Raw genomic sequence first — 17769 nt, forward strand, 5'->3', positions numbered from 1 at the left:
TGAAACATGTCCGGCCTGACTGCACCTTACACAGCACTCTGCGATTCTGAATAACAACGTAACCATGGCGATAACATCGCAGGCTGCACTGACAGTGCTATACGCGAGTTGTTTTGCATCAGTCATTACGTAACGCAAAGATTAAAAGGAGGCCCTGAAATCCTCTTTACATTGTAATCAAAAAGACTGATCCCGCTGCTCTTTCTCGCATCACAGGGCGGGAAAGAAGAATAATCCACAGGAGTTTATTTTTAGACGCACTCAGTCGTTACGTGCCTGGCGCACGTTTCCTACACAACCCCATGTCCTTCTGGTCAATAATTCAAAACGTTGTAGGGTTACATGCAGGGAGAACAGGCAGACACACACACACACTGCTACTGCATATCCACCACACACACACGCATCTACCTATAATAATGTAGCTTGCAGCGCGTCGTCTGTTCACACACACACCAATCGACACCAATGAGGTGAGGTCATTTATTTATTCTACCCGTTGTGTTTACTGTATGCTGCCAACTGGGCATATACTTTTGATGGTGGGAAAACCCAGGTGGCCGCGTTTCTATTTGTATTTGTTTTACATTTGAAAATTAAAGCAGCTGCTCTCCCGTGTTAATGGTGACGGTGATACCGTCATTGTTGCGAACACAGAAAAGTTGTACATATTCTGTTCAATGTCTTATATCTTCTACTGTATAGATATGAGATGGACATCCTCTCTCAAACAAGAAAAACACTCCAGCTTAAGCATGCCGACTGCTTTTAGTTAATTAGGCCAAACTATTCTTTATAACAAATGCTGTATCATATAAAGCCACCAAATGTCCACCATAAAGTTGTCTCCATCCCATAGGAAGCACCAGCACTCCCAGGAGCCTCGTGTCCAGCTCCCTGGCTGCAGGCTCACAGAATACCAGGACAAGTTCCCTGAGCGCTGCATCAGTGCTGTCAAACAGCACACAGGGGACTACCACACATCAGAGGGGAAGACCACATTCAGGTAAATGGCTCATTTATACTTGGCCGTAACAACCAGGCATGGACATTAACAAACTATCTTTACTTGAGGGAGTACTATAGTTAGTTCAGTATCTGTAATTACTATGACTTTCACCCCACTACTTTTCAAAGACAAATATTGTACTTTTGACTCCACTACATTTCTAGGAAGGGTACCCCCTTTCAAATATAGCGAAAATCTTGTTTTTGGAAAATGTTAAGATTTTAATACAACAATGAACTGATATTAAAGAGAAAAACGTAGTAGTTTAGTCATATTTGACCAGGTGTCACTGTACGATCATGTCGTTTGCCAAAAGTACATCTTCCAATTGAAAACCAATTGTTTCAGGTCTAGTATAAGAAAACCAAGAGTTTTCTTTTCCTATTCATATTACATTGTCCTGTAATTCATGGAGTGCAATTGGCTGTGCCTCAGAAGCAAAAAAAAAAAAAAACATCTCAATGTATCAAACACTTTGAGATTCTTTTCCTTTTTTTCCTCTTCTTAAGATCAGACCATGGGACCCCTGAACCGACTCAAAAGCCACCAAACATCTCAAAGCCATATTATGTGCTACCATCTGAATGTCACATGAGATGCACCAGCACCTATGTTGCAGATTATCCCCCGCGCACACCAGAAAAGCACATCATGACCCCTACATGGAACTACTGTCCTCCAACAGCCAAAATGTTTCTGCAGTCATTGTACAAAGGTAAGCAATTTTGCCTACAACCTTCTACAGTACAGTTAGTATATAGTATAATCACACAATATTTATAATATAATGCAACACAACTGACTCAAGCCCGTATTCATTGTCTTTTTAAGATGACTACAAGGCATGGAACACTCAGAAGAGACAACCAAATAAGCTGCGTGACAACCTGAAACTCACAGGAAAATTTGCAACAACTACGACTTTTAAGGACGCTTACTGTAAAGTCAGAGAGAACTTCAAACCAGCCCTAACGTCAATGCGACCAACACCGCCACATTTGGATGGCGCCACAACCTACAGGACACATTACATCACGTACCCAGTGGAGAGGAAACCCAGAGAAAAGCCCACATACCAGCCCAACAGTGATCCACTTACCAGGGTCTATACCTGCCGCCAGGACTACAAGGGTCTTCCCGCAGAGCCGGCAAAACCTTTTAAACCAAAGGTGACTTGGGGTAAAATCCAATCAGCCTTTGACAGCACTAGTGAATTCAATGACCAACACAAAACCAGGCCGGTTGAGCCCAAATTCCATCACAAACGCGAAGGGCATGTTCCTCCACCAGATGTATACCTTTCCACAGCGCATGCCGACTACAATGCCCACAAGTGCCGGCGGCCTGAGTCGGCCAGACGGCCCCCAGTTCAAGCCTGGCCGGAGCACAAGGGACCCTTCCAGGCAAGATCTACCATGCAAGAGGACTTTAAGAATTGGAGCACAATGTAGTAGGGCATTAACGACTTGTGATTATTTTGCAAGTCGACTCAGTAAAAAGTCCACTATTATTTGACGACGTCATCACATTGACGGGACGGGACGGAGGGGGGAGTGCGTGAACGGGGAACATCCTAAATACTACATTATGTTGGATTCAACACGATAACTGACTGCACTGTCTGTTCATCCATTGAAAAACACAGTTGGAAAAGCAGAGAATCATTCTGTCCTTGACAATAAGCAATCCTACTGTTTGAATGCTGTACACACGCACACATGGAGCAAAAGTAATTATACAATATTCAACTTTTGACTTTCCCTGGTGAGAGTAGACTTGTGTAATTTGTCGACTTTTTGATTAATGCCCTACAGTGTAGCACACTGCTGTGGTTCAAAAAGAAGCGATTGAGAGGCTCAAGCAATGTTTGAAAAAAGCACAACTAATTAACTCAACACACACCAAAGACCTGCCCAGCATGCTGTCAGCTGCAGGCATTAACAGAAGCTTGCCAGTTTTTATAGTGTAGTTTGTTGATTGCTTTTGATGCATTTGAGGTATTAAAAAGGTTGTTTCATTTTCACTTCACTGTCAGCTGGGGACCCCTCCAGTCCCAATCCACAGTTTGATAAGGCAATGCCTCCATGCCCAGACCAGAACAGTGACTCCGCTGGCTTTGAGTGCAATTGGACAGATTACAGACTCTTATCGTCATACCATGTCTGTAGACTTTCAGGAGGACCCAGCCATCCCTCTCAGACACTATTGCCTGCAGGGTTTCTAACAGAGACAAGAGGGCAACGTAGACTAGACTAGAGGGCAAAGCACTGACACTAAGCTGAATGGAGTGAGATCTTTTTGACAAGGCACATTAATCTTTCATTAAGAGTGCTGCACAGTGGACACAAGAATTGTAAACAACCCGCTTGCAGTGGAGGACAGTTTCACATTGGAAAATGATCTGCTACACACTGGTGTTACATGTAATTCATGTTAAGACTTTGAAACAATATTATGTGTTCATTATTTTAAACATACATGTTTGAGTATTCATGTTTTCTCTCGACACCATTAAATACGCAACACGTTTTCAAATGCTTACCTCCAACTTCTTAACTGAATTAAATCTAAGTTAACATTATGTTATGTTATATGTATATATATTATTATATTCACTGTGTACAGTATATACATTTCTCATGATATCAATTCATTTCTAAAGACTGAAAAAATTCAATACTGTGCCTTACATCAAATAATTATGTAAATAATGAGGATGCATTCATCAAATAATGATGTTTATTTCATCAAAAAGAAAAGCCAATATCTTAAAAATTAGAAATGCTTTGACAAATGTATCTTTTCAGCTAAATATGAGTCCATCATATTTACAGTATATACAGATTTTAAGAACAAAAAACTAAACAAACAAATTGAACAATAAGTCCAAAACTGCATGCATTATTGGGATTTTAGCCTTCTGCATAATTATCTGTTGTGGTGTCTAGTTTTAGGACAAAATAGGGCATTCTATTTTTCCATTTTAAACTAAGGATGTAACAATGCGTAGCGACTAGCAAGACAGTTAATTATCGCTACAAATGTGTAGTGATTCAAATTGGTGATAAAAAAATAAGAAATCCAATGCGTTCACTTGCATCACACGCACGCACATCGTACTATGGATTAGAAATTAGGCTTTAGCAGTTCTGAATGCAGTAGTGCACTGTGCCGTTCATTGATTCTCAAAGTGGGGTCCGGGGACCCTCTGGGGTCCTTGAGGAAGTTCCATGGGGTCCCCAGCTAAATGATAGTTAGGAGGAACCAAAGGGACCCTTATGGGTCTGTAACTCAGAGTGTGAACAAATGGAACAATTAAACAATTGAACAATTGAATTTACAATATAAATTGGGGTCTCAGAGATGCAAATGCCATTGAATGGGGGTCCGCAGCCTAATGCATGTCAAACTTGAGGTCCTTGAAATTAAAATGGTTGAGAATAACTGCTAGAGCAGTAAAAATGGGGGTCCCTGGCATCTCTTTTCAAATAGGGGTCCGCGGTCTACTAAGTGTCAATTTGGGGGTCCTTGACATGAAAACGTTTGAGAACCATTGGTGTAGTTTAAATGACAGTGAATAAATGCTCCTCTACTGTTGGGACGTTTCTGATCTGATGGAGTGGTACTGTATATCGGCCTGCAGACAGAGCCCTGCAGCTCAAAACACGTATTATTAGATTTATTTTTGGGGCGACACCTTCTGCAAAACGGTTTCATTTCTAATGGACTTCTGAGAATCACAGTTATAACAGATCGCTGCAATGACCAGATATAACTAAAGAGAACAAAAAAAGAAAGTTACACACATGACCTAACGAAGTAGGAAAATGATCACAACACGCTGTGAGCTTCTTATTTTCTAAGCGTGACACCATCGTATGACAAGAGTATAATGTACATTAACATTAACCTGAACCATTCCTTAATTTGATATAAACATTATCGGATAGGATAAAATACAGTATTTTCTAGTTTTGGTCTGTGAAATAATTAAAAGTCAGAATTTGTCCGAAAATCATAAAGTGAACCCAGTATACCGAATCGTAGGACAAATGAATCGTTACATCCCTATTTTAAACCCATATTCTAATGTTCAGATCATAATGTAAATACTGGCAAGTGAAAATGCACTGTCCTTGTCAGTTTGTACTCTCCATGAAGCGCATGTGCTTATGAGCCTCCTTGGCGCGGGCCATGATGATTTTTTCTGCTTTGGCTATGAGCTGAAGAGCAAAGAAAAGAGGAAAAGAGGAAAGGCATTTTAGCTAGAATGGCATGACACGGATGAGTTATAGTGTATACCACTATGAAAAGATCTTATTCTGCCTTCAAATGGAACTCATGACACATGAAGTACAAAATACAATTACATTTTTTAACCTGTCCAGCACTTTGGTTGACCTTTGGTTGTTTAATGTGTGCTTTAAAAATAAAGTTTGAGTTGAGTTGCGTTTGATGTATAGAATAAAGACAAAGTTCTAAATATCAGAGCTAAATTCAATTGAGAAAAACATCTGGTAAAAGTGTGTGCCTGCCTTATCGTGATGGCTAATGAAATTGCGTTATGAGATGTTTCTGTAGTCATGTAACCCCATTCATAGAATGCCTACATCAGGGGTCTACAACAGGGGGTCCGGGACCCCTAGGGGGTCCTCAGAGTTACTACAGGGGGTCTGCTAAATCTTTGTGTGATCATGTTTGATCACTTGAACCCTAGCATCCCTATTCTTAGTGGAACATTAGCCAAAAAATAGCACATCTACAAGCCCACAATGCCGGCTATTTTTTGGCACAGAGGTTTGGTATAGAGTATAGACTGTAGAGGGAGAATAAGAGCCTAGTAGGTATTGACAGTTCAAGTGGTTAAATACATGAAAATACACTTTAATCCAACCTATACAGATGATCGTACTAAACTGTATAAGAAATAATCCATGAACATTTTTAATCTGCAACACAATTTATTACCATATGTAGTGGGGGTCCCTGCTTAATCCCTCTCAGAGCTAAGGGGTCCTTGGCCTGAAAACGTTGAAGACCCCTGGCCTACACATGAACCTCACCTTCTCCGTGCCCCGCTTCTTTTCCCGTGGACGATTCAGCTTCACCTGCCGGTCCACTAGGATCTTCTGCCAGTACCGCTGTTCATGGTCGCCTATATATATAAAAAAAAAACATTTTTATTTGAGTGTCATATCATCGCTGTCGCGTGGAAACCTTTAATGTAAAAAATCATTTTTATTATTCATATTTTAACATTTAAATACTAGTGAACAAAGCCGATCTACAAGCTCACAGATGATAACAGTATTATTACCAGTAAGACTCCCTAATCGGGAGATAAGCGACCGTCACGTCGCATACACAAACTTTAGAAGGCAATCGTAGCCAATCAGGAGGGAATATGGGAAATGGGACAGATCCATGTTGATGACATGACTTTAGAGATACTGTGTACCGCTTTTATCATAAAAGGATGTTTCTTTCTCTGTCATCTTGAAGTGATGCAAAATCATCTCACACAGACACCTGGCGTTTTGACTTCCATGCATCTACTTTTGCCAAAATAAATAAAAAGCCCATACCAGAGATAATCTCAAGATTCCAGCTGTGTTCCCTCTGGATCTCCACGCCACCATCAATGATGGCTTTCGCTGCCTCTGGGGTCTGGAACCGGACGTGACCCTCAGAATCCCCTTCCAAAATGTCCACGTAAGCCACTGGGGATACTTTGGAGAGAGTGTCCTAAACAAAAGTATTGACAGATTAAACATACAGGTATATCCAACTACTACAAACACCTAGCCTGGAAACCAGATGAATCTGCCATTGCAAAAAAACAATAATGATAAAAACTTGGGTCTGGCATCGCACAGTTGTGATTGGATTTCACTCCCTCCGAAGTAATGAGGGACGAATCAGGGCCCAGTATGCAAATATGAGGCGGCTTTATCACCATTTTTCAGGCATTTCTTTATCCACCCCTTGGAATTGCAGGTTCGATTCAGACATGCCAAAGTGCTTTTAAACATAAAATATCATAACATTGTCTCCTATTACACCCTCCAGAAAAACGCGATTATGCGATCGCAGAATTTCCCGCAATAATCAATAAATGCCGCTGATTATGCGGGGGCTCGCATGATTTCACAATCCCCGCGTATTCACCGCATATTTCGCATATTTCCGCGGAAAATATGCGAAATATGCGGGCATCGCTTGATTTCACAATCCCCGCACTTTTTCGCATAAAAGTATAGTCATGCTTCACCGTTCAATCACGTTCAGACACAAAACAGAAGCAAAACAATGATGCGCTGAGAAGGAGAAACACGTGGCTCCTCTCTCTGTGTGTGTGTGTGTGTGTGTGTGTGTGTGTGTGTGTGTGTGTGTGTGTGTGTGTGTGCGTGTGCGTGTGTGTGTGCCGTGCGATTGCGTGCACGCTGCACCGTGAGAACTGCAGGCAGACAGAGAGAGAGATGCAGGCATAATGTAGGCTATACGGTATGAGAGTTGGCCCTCGCCAACGTGACGCTAGAATAACACACTCTTCCTCGGTCCTCAAACTTCAAGAAACGACAAATTAAAGTGTATCCTACTTGTTTTGAGGTCTCCATTGTACTCCGTTTGAAACGTTGTGTCGTTGCTGTTCAAAGCAAACGAGCACCTCTCCGAAAAAAAGTAGCACGCAGTATTCCATGGATGGATAGGAACAGCAATTGAATGCATAACATTTTAATCCCTTAAATCCCTTTAGAGAGAGCAAAACCACATAAATAAACCAGAGTTTTGCTTTAGCAGTGAGCTGTATCCTTAGCAATCGCATAGGCCATAGGGTAATTATTTTTGCCTTGATGTAGCCCATTAACTCATTTGCTGCCATTTAACAATACCTTCGTACTCCAATCCTGCCAAACTGTCTCCATAGACTTCCATGTAATTCATAGTGCACGGATCATGCACACCCATGCCTAGATAATGCACCACGTGTGTCCACATTGCTCACAGCTTTCAAACAAAAGAATCCGAATGGAAATCCGTTCAGGCATTCATGAGATAGCAGCCACTATGTTTTACACTGTTGTGAGCTTGGAGGTCTGCTACCTGAGTTGTATGGGGGTTGTATGGGGGTTAAACAAGCAATTTCGCGATCGCTATCATGCCTACTAACGTTTTTGGGGTCCAAAAAAAAAAAAAAAAAAAAAAAAGATTTTTTTTTTTTTTTTTTTTTCAAAATGGCGGCCATTCTCGGGTTCCTCGGGCGTGGCAGGGAGGGACATCCCAAAATTCTCGGGTTCCTCAGGCTTGGCAGGGTATGAGTTAAGGTAATTAAATTGCAGATATTTGACAGAGGTTTGCTTTTTTGCCTTGAAAATAATGAAAGGCAGTCAAAAAAGTCTGTTTTGCATTTCTCAATTCACTCAAGGACCCTTAAATTCGTGTTTTGACTACTTTGATGACTACTTAGTGATGTTGTGAGCTTGTAGATTGTCTATTTCCAAATAGCCAGTGTACTGTATATTAAAGTGGTTTAATTAATAGTTATCAATTTTTATTATAATATGTATACTGTACATAGGCTATAAATATGTTTTTTAAGTTCCCGCATATTTCGCATAATTTCGCATTTAATCGCAACTTTCACAAGTTCCCGCATATTTCGCATAGTTTCGCATTGTCATCGCATAAATTCACACAAAAACCCCGCATAATTCACCGCATAATCAAGGATCTTTGCCCGCAAAATCAAGGATTTTAGCCCGCATAATCAAGGATTTTTGCCCACGTTTTTCTGGAGGGTCTCCTATGTCTCCTTCTATAGCCTGATATTTGGATCTGATGCCGATCCTAAACCACTGATTACTTTTTTTTCTTCAAAACAGCCAAACTACTCAACTACTCAAGCTCAACCTATTGCGGCGTATTGTGAGCTTGTAGATCTGACATATCCAGAACATGGACACCAGTTTTAAAAATTCTGCATTAATGCCAATACTGATTGAAAAACAAACGACATAATGGCAGATACATTGGTTTGGTGCTACAGGGTTCAAGACAATGCAATGAGGTGCTTGTGTGTCACCTTGATGAACTGTCTCTTGGGTAGTGAAGTGGCATGTGTAATCTTCACGATGACACCGCTTGTAAACTGAGGTCCCTGCTTGATCTCCTCCTTGACTTTTTTCGTCTCCTCGACTTCCGGGACAAAACACAAACACATACAAGAAACATCATCCATCATGTGAAACCTAATTATGGAGGACCACACTCATTGTAATATTTAGCAGTCTTATGCCCAATTAACACCAGCAGCATAACAACGCTGTTAAGTTCAGATGTTATGAAACCAATGGAGACGTTGTGGTGATTAGCGAAGCATCGCCACTCCCGACCAGCGCCCACTGATTGCTTTGTATCAAGTTCATTCACGTGATAACGTTGCACCACCGCACAAGTATGTTTGTTTTATTATTTATGTTTTGTCGCATATCGGCTTGTTCAGGTCAAAGTTTGTTGGAGGGAAGATTACACTGGGAGGACGAATTTGCTCAGGATTCATTGATATCTATAGTAAACCCTCGGAGGAACATGGATTTTACCAAACGAACTTCCTGGCCGTGAGTAACGAACTGGCAGACACGACAGAGAGGTTTTTTTTGTTGCAAACTGATACCGTGCAGGTTTACCGGGAACTGTCTGTCTATGATGTTGCACTGTGGGAACTGTGTTTGAACCTGAACTGTGAATACTCTGAACTGAACTTTCAATAAAAATCCCTTTTGAACAGCAATTGTCGTTGGTGTAAGTTATTGTGTGTGTTACGCTGAATAACTAGGGTGTGTAAAGAAGTGGGTGTTGCGAACCACAAACACTTCTTGCGTTTGTGTAGTGGTTTTGGCTAATATTAGACTGAATATTTTGTGGTTTTGTATTCGGTCAAATCGTTACAACTCAATCCTTTTCAGGACACTTAACAGCAAGCATAGTGTAAATGTGTATATCTTTTACAAACTGCCCTGAGCCTTGATAGGAGAAACACACAATTTGACACACGGTGTCAGGAAGCCTGTCATAACCTCAAATAAACCCAATTTATTGAATTTAGCATCGTGGACTACCATCGACGCTGCTGCTGTGTGTGAATCCAGCATTACCAAGAGATGACAATTTGCAGGGCTGGTGACATGGTGACACATGGTAGACATACTGTATGGTGACATGGCATAAGTGATGCGTTTCCTTTAAGTATGTACAATAGATACTTTTATTGATCTCTCTTCCCCCTTGCCCCCCCTTCCTCTTCCCTTTCTCTTAAGGAAATAACAAACAAAAAAAACATTGCTATTTCCACAAAAAATGCAAATGGTTTGTGCTGAAAATAAAGTTGATTATGATTCTGGTATTAAATGTTGCTGCATTTCAGTTCCCTACTGATCCCTACTAACCTACTGCTCTACGTGTATCTGTTCTAGTAATCAGATGACTTTACCAATTGGTTATTATAATATCTATATAATATACTGTATGTATTACTGATCATTATTTATCAAAAATGTCAATGAGCAAATATGTTTTAGTAGTGGAAAGGAAACTCACATTTAACATTTTGGACACCATTGTCTGTCTCCATCTGTCTCTTTCCCCCATTGTGCTCAATCTTAGCAATGTTCTTCTTCAGAGTGGCCATGCTCTTCTTCTGTAAACCAATGTACTCCTTCTTCAGCTCAAGCCAATCCTTCCTTCATGGAGCCAAGGAGGATACAGAGAGAGAGAAAACATTACCATGTTGTCCACCGGTCGTATACAAGCCATTTCAGTCGATTAATTTACGTCAACACCAGTTAGTTCAGGTAGAGTATACCTGTATAACCAATAGGTAGCACTGAAGGAACTGAACCACTTATACTTAACCCTATATACTTCATTTTGTAAAATGTATCTTATTTTAACAAAATGTTGGCCTATTATGACTTGCCCAGAATTATAGGGATACTAGGGTTCATGTGTTAATAAAGTTCAATAAAACAAATCTAACAAAAGTAAATCACAGAAGTTGAAGGTGAAGAATTAAGGAAAGAATATATACAGTATGATGCATGAAGGAAACAGAAAAGGGGTCCTACTTGGAGAGGACTCTGAGGGGAATGACGTCATCCCCAAGCTTCTCTTTGTTCTTCTTCTTTCTCTTCCTCTTTGCTTTCAGCACCTCTTCCTCGCCGCCTGCAACCTCCTTGTCAGCTTCAGCAGGTGGATCTGAAACAGATTAACAGACATCAACCCCACGGTTTCATGTCTCTGTAGAATTCAGGCGTCTGGAAAAGTCGGATACGAGGTCCAAAGAAATTACCGCAACTAATTTATCACCTTCAGGGAGGGTTGAGGTTTATAAAAATCGCACCTGTGTACACCATGATGTCACATGTTTTTCATCTGGTCTGTAATCCTAGCATCTCAGATTGAAGGAATTTAAGAACGGTCCTTTACTAAAATGTATACCGTTGCCACAGAGAATATTCAATGCTGATAGGCCCACACAAAATGTAACTGAAGTGTATCTACTGCACATGTATCTAATGTATCATTAGATATTACGTCATATTGGCCATGGATTAAGCAAGATTACACACTCTAACCCATGACATGAGCATATAAAACATAATGCAGAGGCAAACAAATTCATCTGTTTTTCACAGATTAATAGGCTTGATATTGTGTATCTTGCACAACAGATTATCCTTTCCTCCACACGGGTCATCCTGGATTGTGCCCTTGCATGTTTTATTTGATGCATCGATCGCCAGTCAACATTAACATGAGTTAGTGTGGTTGTTGCCTTACCATTCATGTCACTGTCTGTTGTATCCTTCGTCTTCTCTCCGTCTCCTCCGTTGCTGGTCTTCCTCACCTTGGACGGTTTCTCTCCCTGGGCTTCACCTTCAGGTCCCTCTGCGGCCTGTGACCGCCGTCTCTTTTTGTCAGACTGTTTGGCTGTCGGTGTCTTCTGCGTGCTGCTGGTCACCTCCGTCTCGGAAACGTCCACCTCGGATCGCTTCTTCTTCTTCTTCTTCTCCGAGGGCTCAGCTTCCATTTCCTGCTCTTTAGCGTCTCTGGCCTCGTCCGCAGACGCCTGTGCCACGTCGCCCTCTTTCTTTTTCTTCTTCTTTCGCTTCTTCTTCTCCTCAGCTTCTTCAGCTACGAGAACAACAAAAACAAATAAAGAGTAGTAAAGGCTAAGGCTAAGGATACAATAGGTGATTCAAAACTCAGTGGGTAGTAGTGATGCGCGGGCCGACCCGGTGCCCGCGACACCCACCGAACCGCCCGCAATGCGGGTGGGTGGGTCAAGGTTTCAGACTTAATTGGTGGGCGGCGGGCGGGCGGCATATCACTCTCATGTTCAAAAAATAAATAAGAATAATCACCTGTTCTTATTTGCCTTTTATTCTTAATAAGAGTAGGCCTATCCACATCTTTCCGCGGGAATTTACTGGAGAATTTTTTGCACCACACTTCCGGTTAACAGCAGATATACAAGCTCACGTCGCGTCGCAGATGCAGCCGTTGTGAGCTTGTAGATCACACTCTGCTGCGGCGCCGGAAGCTCCGTGCAACTTCTGCGCAATGCACGATGGGATGTTGGAAAGTTGTGGATAAGAATAAGAATACAACGTTTTGAATACGAGCACGAGCGAGCAAGTTTTAAAATGCGCCAGAGAGGAGCGAGGCTTCTCCTCCGCTCCTTGGTGCGAGGACAGTCCGAATTCCACTCCTGTTGAGGCTGCGAACCACATTTTGCCAACATTTGCTCTCGCTGACAGCATCAGACACAACGTGAGACGGATTTTTTGACTGAATGAACCACGCTCACCTCGAGTCGCTCCCATCTCTCCAATCTGGTGATTAATCAATAACCAACAGGATTTCATATTGTCCGTCTTTTGCTGTCTGTTTAAAGTGTGAGGCGCTGTATAAATATGATTGACATAAAACCTGAAACGCCATTCTTACCCCGACGATGCCCCCGCGACTTAGAGAGAATGAAACCCCAATTTGAACAACACTGTGTTTATTTAGCCCATGACAATATTGTGCTACTGTAAACCTTTCTGTAAAGCGAGTTTGGGTACTTAAAAGAGCCGTACAGTATATAAAGATGAGCTATTGTGGAGATGATATAACATCTTTTTTTTAAATGCGGGTTGCGGGGCGGGCGGATTCGTTGATTTGTATTTTGTTCTGCGGCACGGGCGGGCGGGTTACATTCCGGGCGGGCTGTGGGCCGTGTGGGTTATGAAAAAAACCTGACCCGCGCATCACTAGTGGGTAGCTTCAAACTAACAGAAATGTAGTCCATTTACTGATGAACTGAATTAAGTGTACCTGGTGGTGGAGGATCGCCAGCTGTTGGTTGAGGAAGGGGCTTCCCTTTCTTTTGCTTGGGAAAAATCCCCGGCTTCCTGGGAGCGTCTTCTGGAGGGTTGTTCAGCATCTATTGTTAAAGGAAAGCTTCTTTTGAGTTATTTCAACATAATTAGCAGTGTGAAATAAGCAGTGGTCCGTTCACGATTACAAAAGACACCATCATAATCCATGCTAGTGTTGCTGAGCTAGGTGCAGTGATATTTACAAAGGAAGTAAATGGAGCAGGAAGTCGTCACAGAGGAATGGGTTGTTCCGGCCAAAAGAATTCCGGTTCCACTTACCGGCCCAGAACGGAAGCACTATCTTTAGGGTACCGATTTTGGATAGTTTTTTATAAATGAAATCAAATTAAATTCTTGGGTTTCTTGGGCGAGGGAAGCCTGGACCAGCGGCTTTTTCCTCTGGATTCTCGGGTTCAGGCAGGAAATGAGTTATGCAAGTAAAAAATAACATTTTAAAAAGGACTTAATGGCTTCAACATTCACGGCTGTAATCGTAAATGATACAGGGAAAAAAAGCTTTGGGAATCTGGTGATGAAACCCCATTATGAACTGGACTGCAACAAACTACTGTAACACTAGTTAGAAGTCATCAGTCTCACCTCTACAGCTTTTTGTGCTTGCTCCTCTGTCGCAAACTCCACAAAGGCAAAACCCTTTGGGTCGTTTGAGCTCTTGTATCTTGGGATGCTGATGTAAGACAGGGTGCCACATTTTGCAAACACCTTTTCTATCCAGCTGTGTGACACGTCCTTGGGCAAAAGTTCCTGAAAATAAATAATTAAACTTTATTAATTGGGAATTTATTAATATACTGTGATAGATAAAATATTCACACTTCCGTATATAAAGTGCAGGCAGTAAACATTTCCCCGTTTGAAAGGTTCTGGAAATACTTGCTAAGAAACACAATTGCAAACACAATTGCAATCCATGTTACCCATGCTACTTTATTATTATTGTCTCCATCTCAAACCTGTAGTTACTCTGTCTGTGCAAAGCCATAAGAAGCATCAAGAGTTAAGAGTTACATTAAATGAAGGACAATAATAATTACCACATAGACTGTGCGGCTGTCTACATCCTTTACATCTTGAATCGGTAGTTGCCGTCTGACTTTATCTCCTTCCAGGTTAACCTGAAACCGCCCCAAAGTCAGATCAGTTGAAGCATACATCATCGAGCCATTAATGTGATCTCTAAACTGATGCAAAACCCAAGGATGATACTGTTATAACAAAGTATCCATGCTTTAATCATTACTGGCTAGTGGCTACCAATCAAAACACTTTAAAGAAACAGACTTAGTACCTCAAGGAGAGATGAATTTTTCAGTGCTCTGGCAATCAACTTGACATCAGTCGTCAGTTGTTTCATTCGGTTGAAAGTGGTCAACACACATATATCAATATCTGGGAACATACCGGCAAATCACATTAGGATGTAAAATCTGGGATCTATAGAAAAATTAGCCTATATGTTATTTAGTCTGGAGTTGTCCTTTACAATTTACAATTTAGGCATTTAGCAGACGCTCTTAAACCAGAGCGACTTACAATAAGCAAGGACAGGGTGTGGTCCCTTTAACACTTGGCACTCAAAACCTTGCTGTAATTTTGTTCAAGTGCTTCATTAAATCAACTGAATCTCACTTCAACAAATGTATTGTATGAGGCATAATGGTAGATGGAATCTCGGTGACAGGTAGTCCAGCCTACTGTGACATTCAAATAAAACAAAAACAACGCTAAACAACACAGTAAGAGAAAGTGACAAGACGAGCCTTACATCCGTCCCGTGACTCATTGATGAGCTGTCTCAGGAAGCGGTCCTTGTGAAGGTTGACGTCGCTGAACCAGAACTCCACCTGCTTCTTCACGTCTCCCAGCAGCTGCTTCACGCGGGACCTCTTCTTCTTCTCGTTCTCCTTGTTCTTACTGCCGGGGTCCGCAGTGACGGACTTCAGGTCTGCGTCAGGTCTCCTCTCCGTGTCACTGTCCATCGTTGTGTGGGCAGAGCTGGAGCTACACGCTGGGATCAAAACCCAATTTGAAGCAGCATTTAGTCCCACATATCTGGAACAAACTCCCCAAAAACTGCAGGTCTACTGTATGTGCTGCAACTGTTATTTTAAAGAGCAGCTTAGTTCTTTAATTCTTCTTCTGCACTGTAATTTTAATCGCTTGTTTTTCAGTTTTACTTATTTTCTTCTTCTCTCGTGTATCTTGCTTTATTAATGTATTACGGTGCATTGCTGCGTTTCCTTTGCTTATTTTTTCCGCCGTCGTAGAATTGCCTTCAATGCCTTGTTGAGTTAAATTAACTGTGTGTAGGTAGGTGGTTCTGGTTCATAAGCCAGTGTAACAGCAAGACAATGTATATGTTTTATCATTGCTTTATTCTATTAATTTAGCTATACATGCACATTATCATTGCAATGGCTGTATTCTTAAGTGGCTCTCTTAATAAGCACAGTCAGTGTTGGCTAAATGGGATTTCCTAGCAGAGACAGTAAACAGGCTGATGGAATGAGAAATGCTTAACCAAAACACTGCAGGGAGTCAGGGTCCATTGTGTGTCTTCTAGTGTTAGAATTTTGTTCCCCTTTAGAACTCTGCATTTAGTACAATCCCCAACATCAAGATCACGGTCTCCAACAACATTGTATCTTCGACTGAAAAATGCTGTTGATATACTAAAAGGCATTTAGTGCTGCTGACCAACTAAATACTTTATTTCTAGCCGCAAATTGCAACACTAGGGTTTTTTTTATAATCGGATGAATCTAGGGTTGCAATACCTCCCATAGGCAGCCAATGCATCAAAACAGTTTTTTGCTATCTGATTGTATTAAACAACGTCAAACTCACCAATATTGCGGCTCTATGGAAAGCTTGCATAATCCTCTTTCTATCTGCAAAGTGTTTGTTTCAGAAAAATCCACTGTAAACATGTTATGATTTATTTTCTTTCAAGAAATCCGAGCAGACATGGTTTATTTTCTAAGTGTTCAACTTCGGAAGCGCTCGTCTTCTATAACGCAACGTCCCGCTGCCTCATGCATTATGTGACATTTAGAGCCAGGTGGTCACAGGACCGTTGAGCGATTTTCCACAAGCGCTTCCAAACTCCAGGACTTATAATAATCACCTGAACCAAATGTCTTGATAGAAACTGGCTCATATCTTACCGACAGTGGTGGATTTTTCTGAAACAAACACTTTGCAGATAGAAAGAGTAAATTCCAAGCTTTCCATAGAGCCGCAGTATTGGTGAGTTTGACGTTGTTTAATACAATCAGATAGCAAAAAAAACGTTTTGATGCATTGGCTGCCTATGGGAGGTATTGCAACCCTAGATTCATCCGATTATAAAAAAATCTAGTGTTGCAATTTGCGGCTACTTTATTTCCACAACAGCATTATTTACGACTACTAACCCTGGTATACGTTGCTGGTGTGAGAGACAATCACAGGACATGATCATTAAAATGTTATAAGGCATGACTGCTGATAGAACATTTTAAAAATGTGTTTTGTGTTCATAAAAAAAGATGAGGGGATAAATAAATGAGTAAATTATTAAAGTATCTGCGATTGTTTTGCGGACACGTTCTGTTATCTGGCATATTTTTAAGCAGGTTTATATTTACTATTCGGATTCAGGAACATTGGTTTCTCAAAGTGGATTCCACAACCACAGGGACTCTTTGGGTTCCTTTAGAGGGGGTCTTAAACTGACCCATACAAGTCTGTAACTCTGACAGTGTACAAATGGTTCCAAATTTGGTTCAATTTGTACACTGTCAGAGTTAAGGGAGACCTTGAAATGTAGAAGTTTGAGAAACACTGGTTTATGGTTTCTGCTTAGGAGCTAACTATTACTAGCCATAGCAAGCTACTGTAGTAGTCAACATGGCCACTTTGTTTTGAGCAGAGAAGGTTGCAAAATTAACTAATGAACCCAATATAAATGCAAGAGGTCAACGTTTAACATTTAAATGAATCCGTTATAATCTATAATACATACCAATTAGTATCCTTAAACTCTCGTGTAGAATCTAGTATAGTTCACTACTTCAGTACAACTCATTTCATGCAGTGCGTTCTAAAATCTCAAGTTGCATGCTTGCTTGTCGCATACTGATGTCGTCATGCTTGGGTGGGTGGTCTTCTTCTATAGTTTAATGTCAGACCCAGACTAGGCGCTCATGGCGCATTGCTGCTCCTCTCTGGCTGGCATGAATATTACACCTTGCCCTTTTGTAGCCTACACACTAGGTGTCAGCAACCTTTTTGAAATGAAGTGCCATGTTCTTATTTTTTAGATAGTCATTG

At 41.2% G+C, this 17769-nt stretch overlaps 1 protein-coding gene across 1 annotated transcript; it reads right to left on the minus strand.

Moving 5' to 3' along the window:
* Nucleotides 1–3734: 3734 nt before the first annotated feature.
* larp7 (La ribonucleoprotein 7, transcriptional regulator) lies at nucleotides 3735–17570 on the minus strand. The gene is made up of 13 exons (XM_080741905.1): nucleotides 17462–17570; nucleotides 15221–15463; nucleotides 14744–14844; nucleotides 14490–14570; nucleotides 14035–14199; nucleotides 13391–13499; nucleotides 11849–12202; nucleotides 11134–11263; nucleotides 10607–10749; nucleotides 9093–9205; nucleotides 6595–6754; nucleotides 6073–6164; nucleotides 3735–5232 (listed from the first exon to the last, which is right to left on the minus strand). Exons 2-13 carry the CDS (start codon nucleotides 15432–15434, stop codon nucleotides 5149–5151), a joined length of 1746 nt encoding a protein of 581 aa, XP_080598031.1. The 5' UTR covers nucleotides 15435–15463; nucleotides 17462–17570; the 3' UTR covers nucleotides 3735–5148.
* Nucleotides 17571–17769: the final 199 nt, after the last annotated feature.

The sequence above is a fragment of the Nannobrachium achirus genome (genome assembly GCF_963921795.1).
Source record: "Nannobrachium achirus genome assembly, chromosome: 14".
In the NCBI taxonomy this organism is placed as follows: domain Eukaryota; kingdom Metazoa; phylum Chordata; class Actinopteri; order Myctophiformes; family Myctophidae; genus Nannobrachium; species Nannobrachium achirus.

What these genes read in the sequence shown, in the direction of transcription:
- larp7 (XM_080741905.1), bottom strand. Translation starts at nt 15,434, where the DNA reads ATGGACAGTGACACGGAGAGGAGACCTGACGCAGACCTGAAGTCCGTC. An exon ending in CAATGAGTCACGGGACGGAT is followed by an intron (nt 14,845 to 15,220) that starts GTAAGGCTCGTC and finishes GTATGTTCCCAG; the next exon opens with ATATTGATATATGTGTGTTG. An exon ending in TGGTGTCCAAAATGTTAAAT is followed by an intron (nt 9,206 to 10,606) that starts GTGAGTTTCCTT and finishes TTGTCCCGGAAG; the next exon opens with TCGAGGAGACGAAAAAAGTC.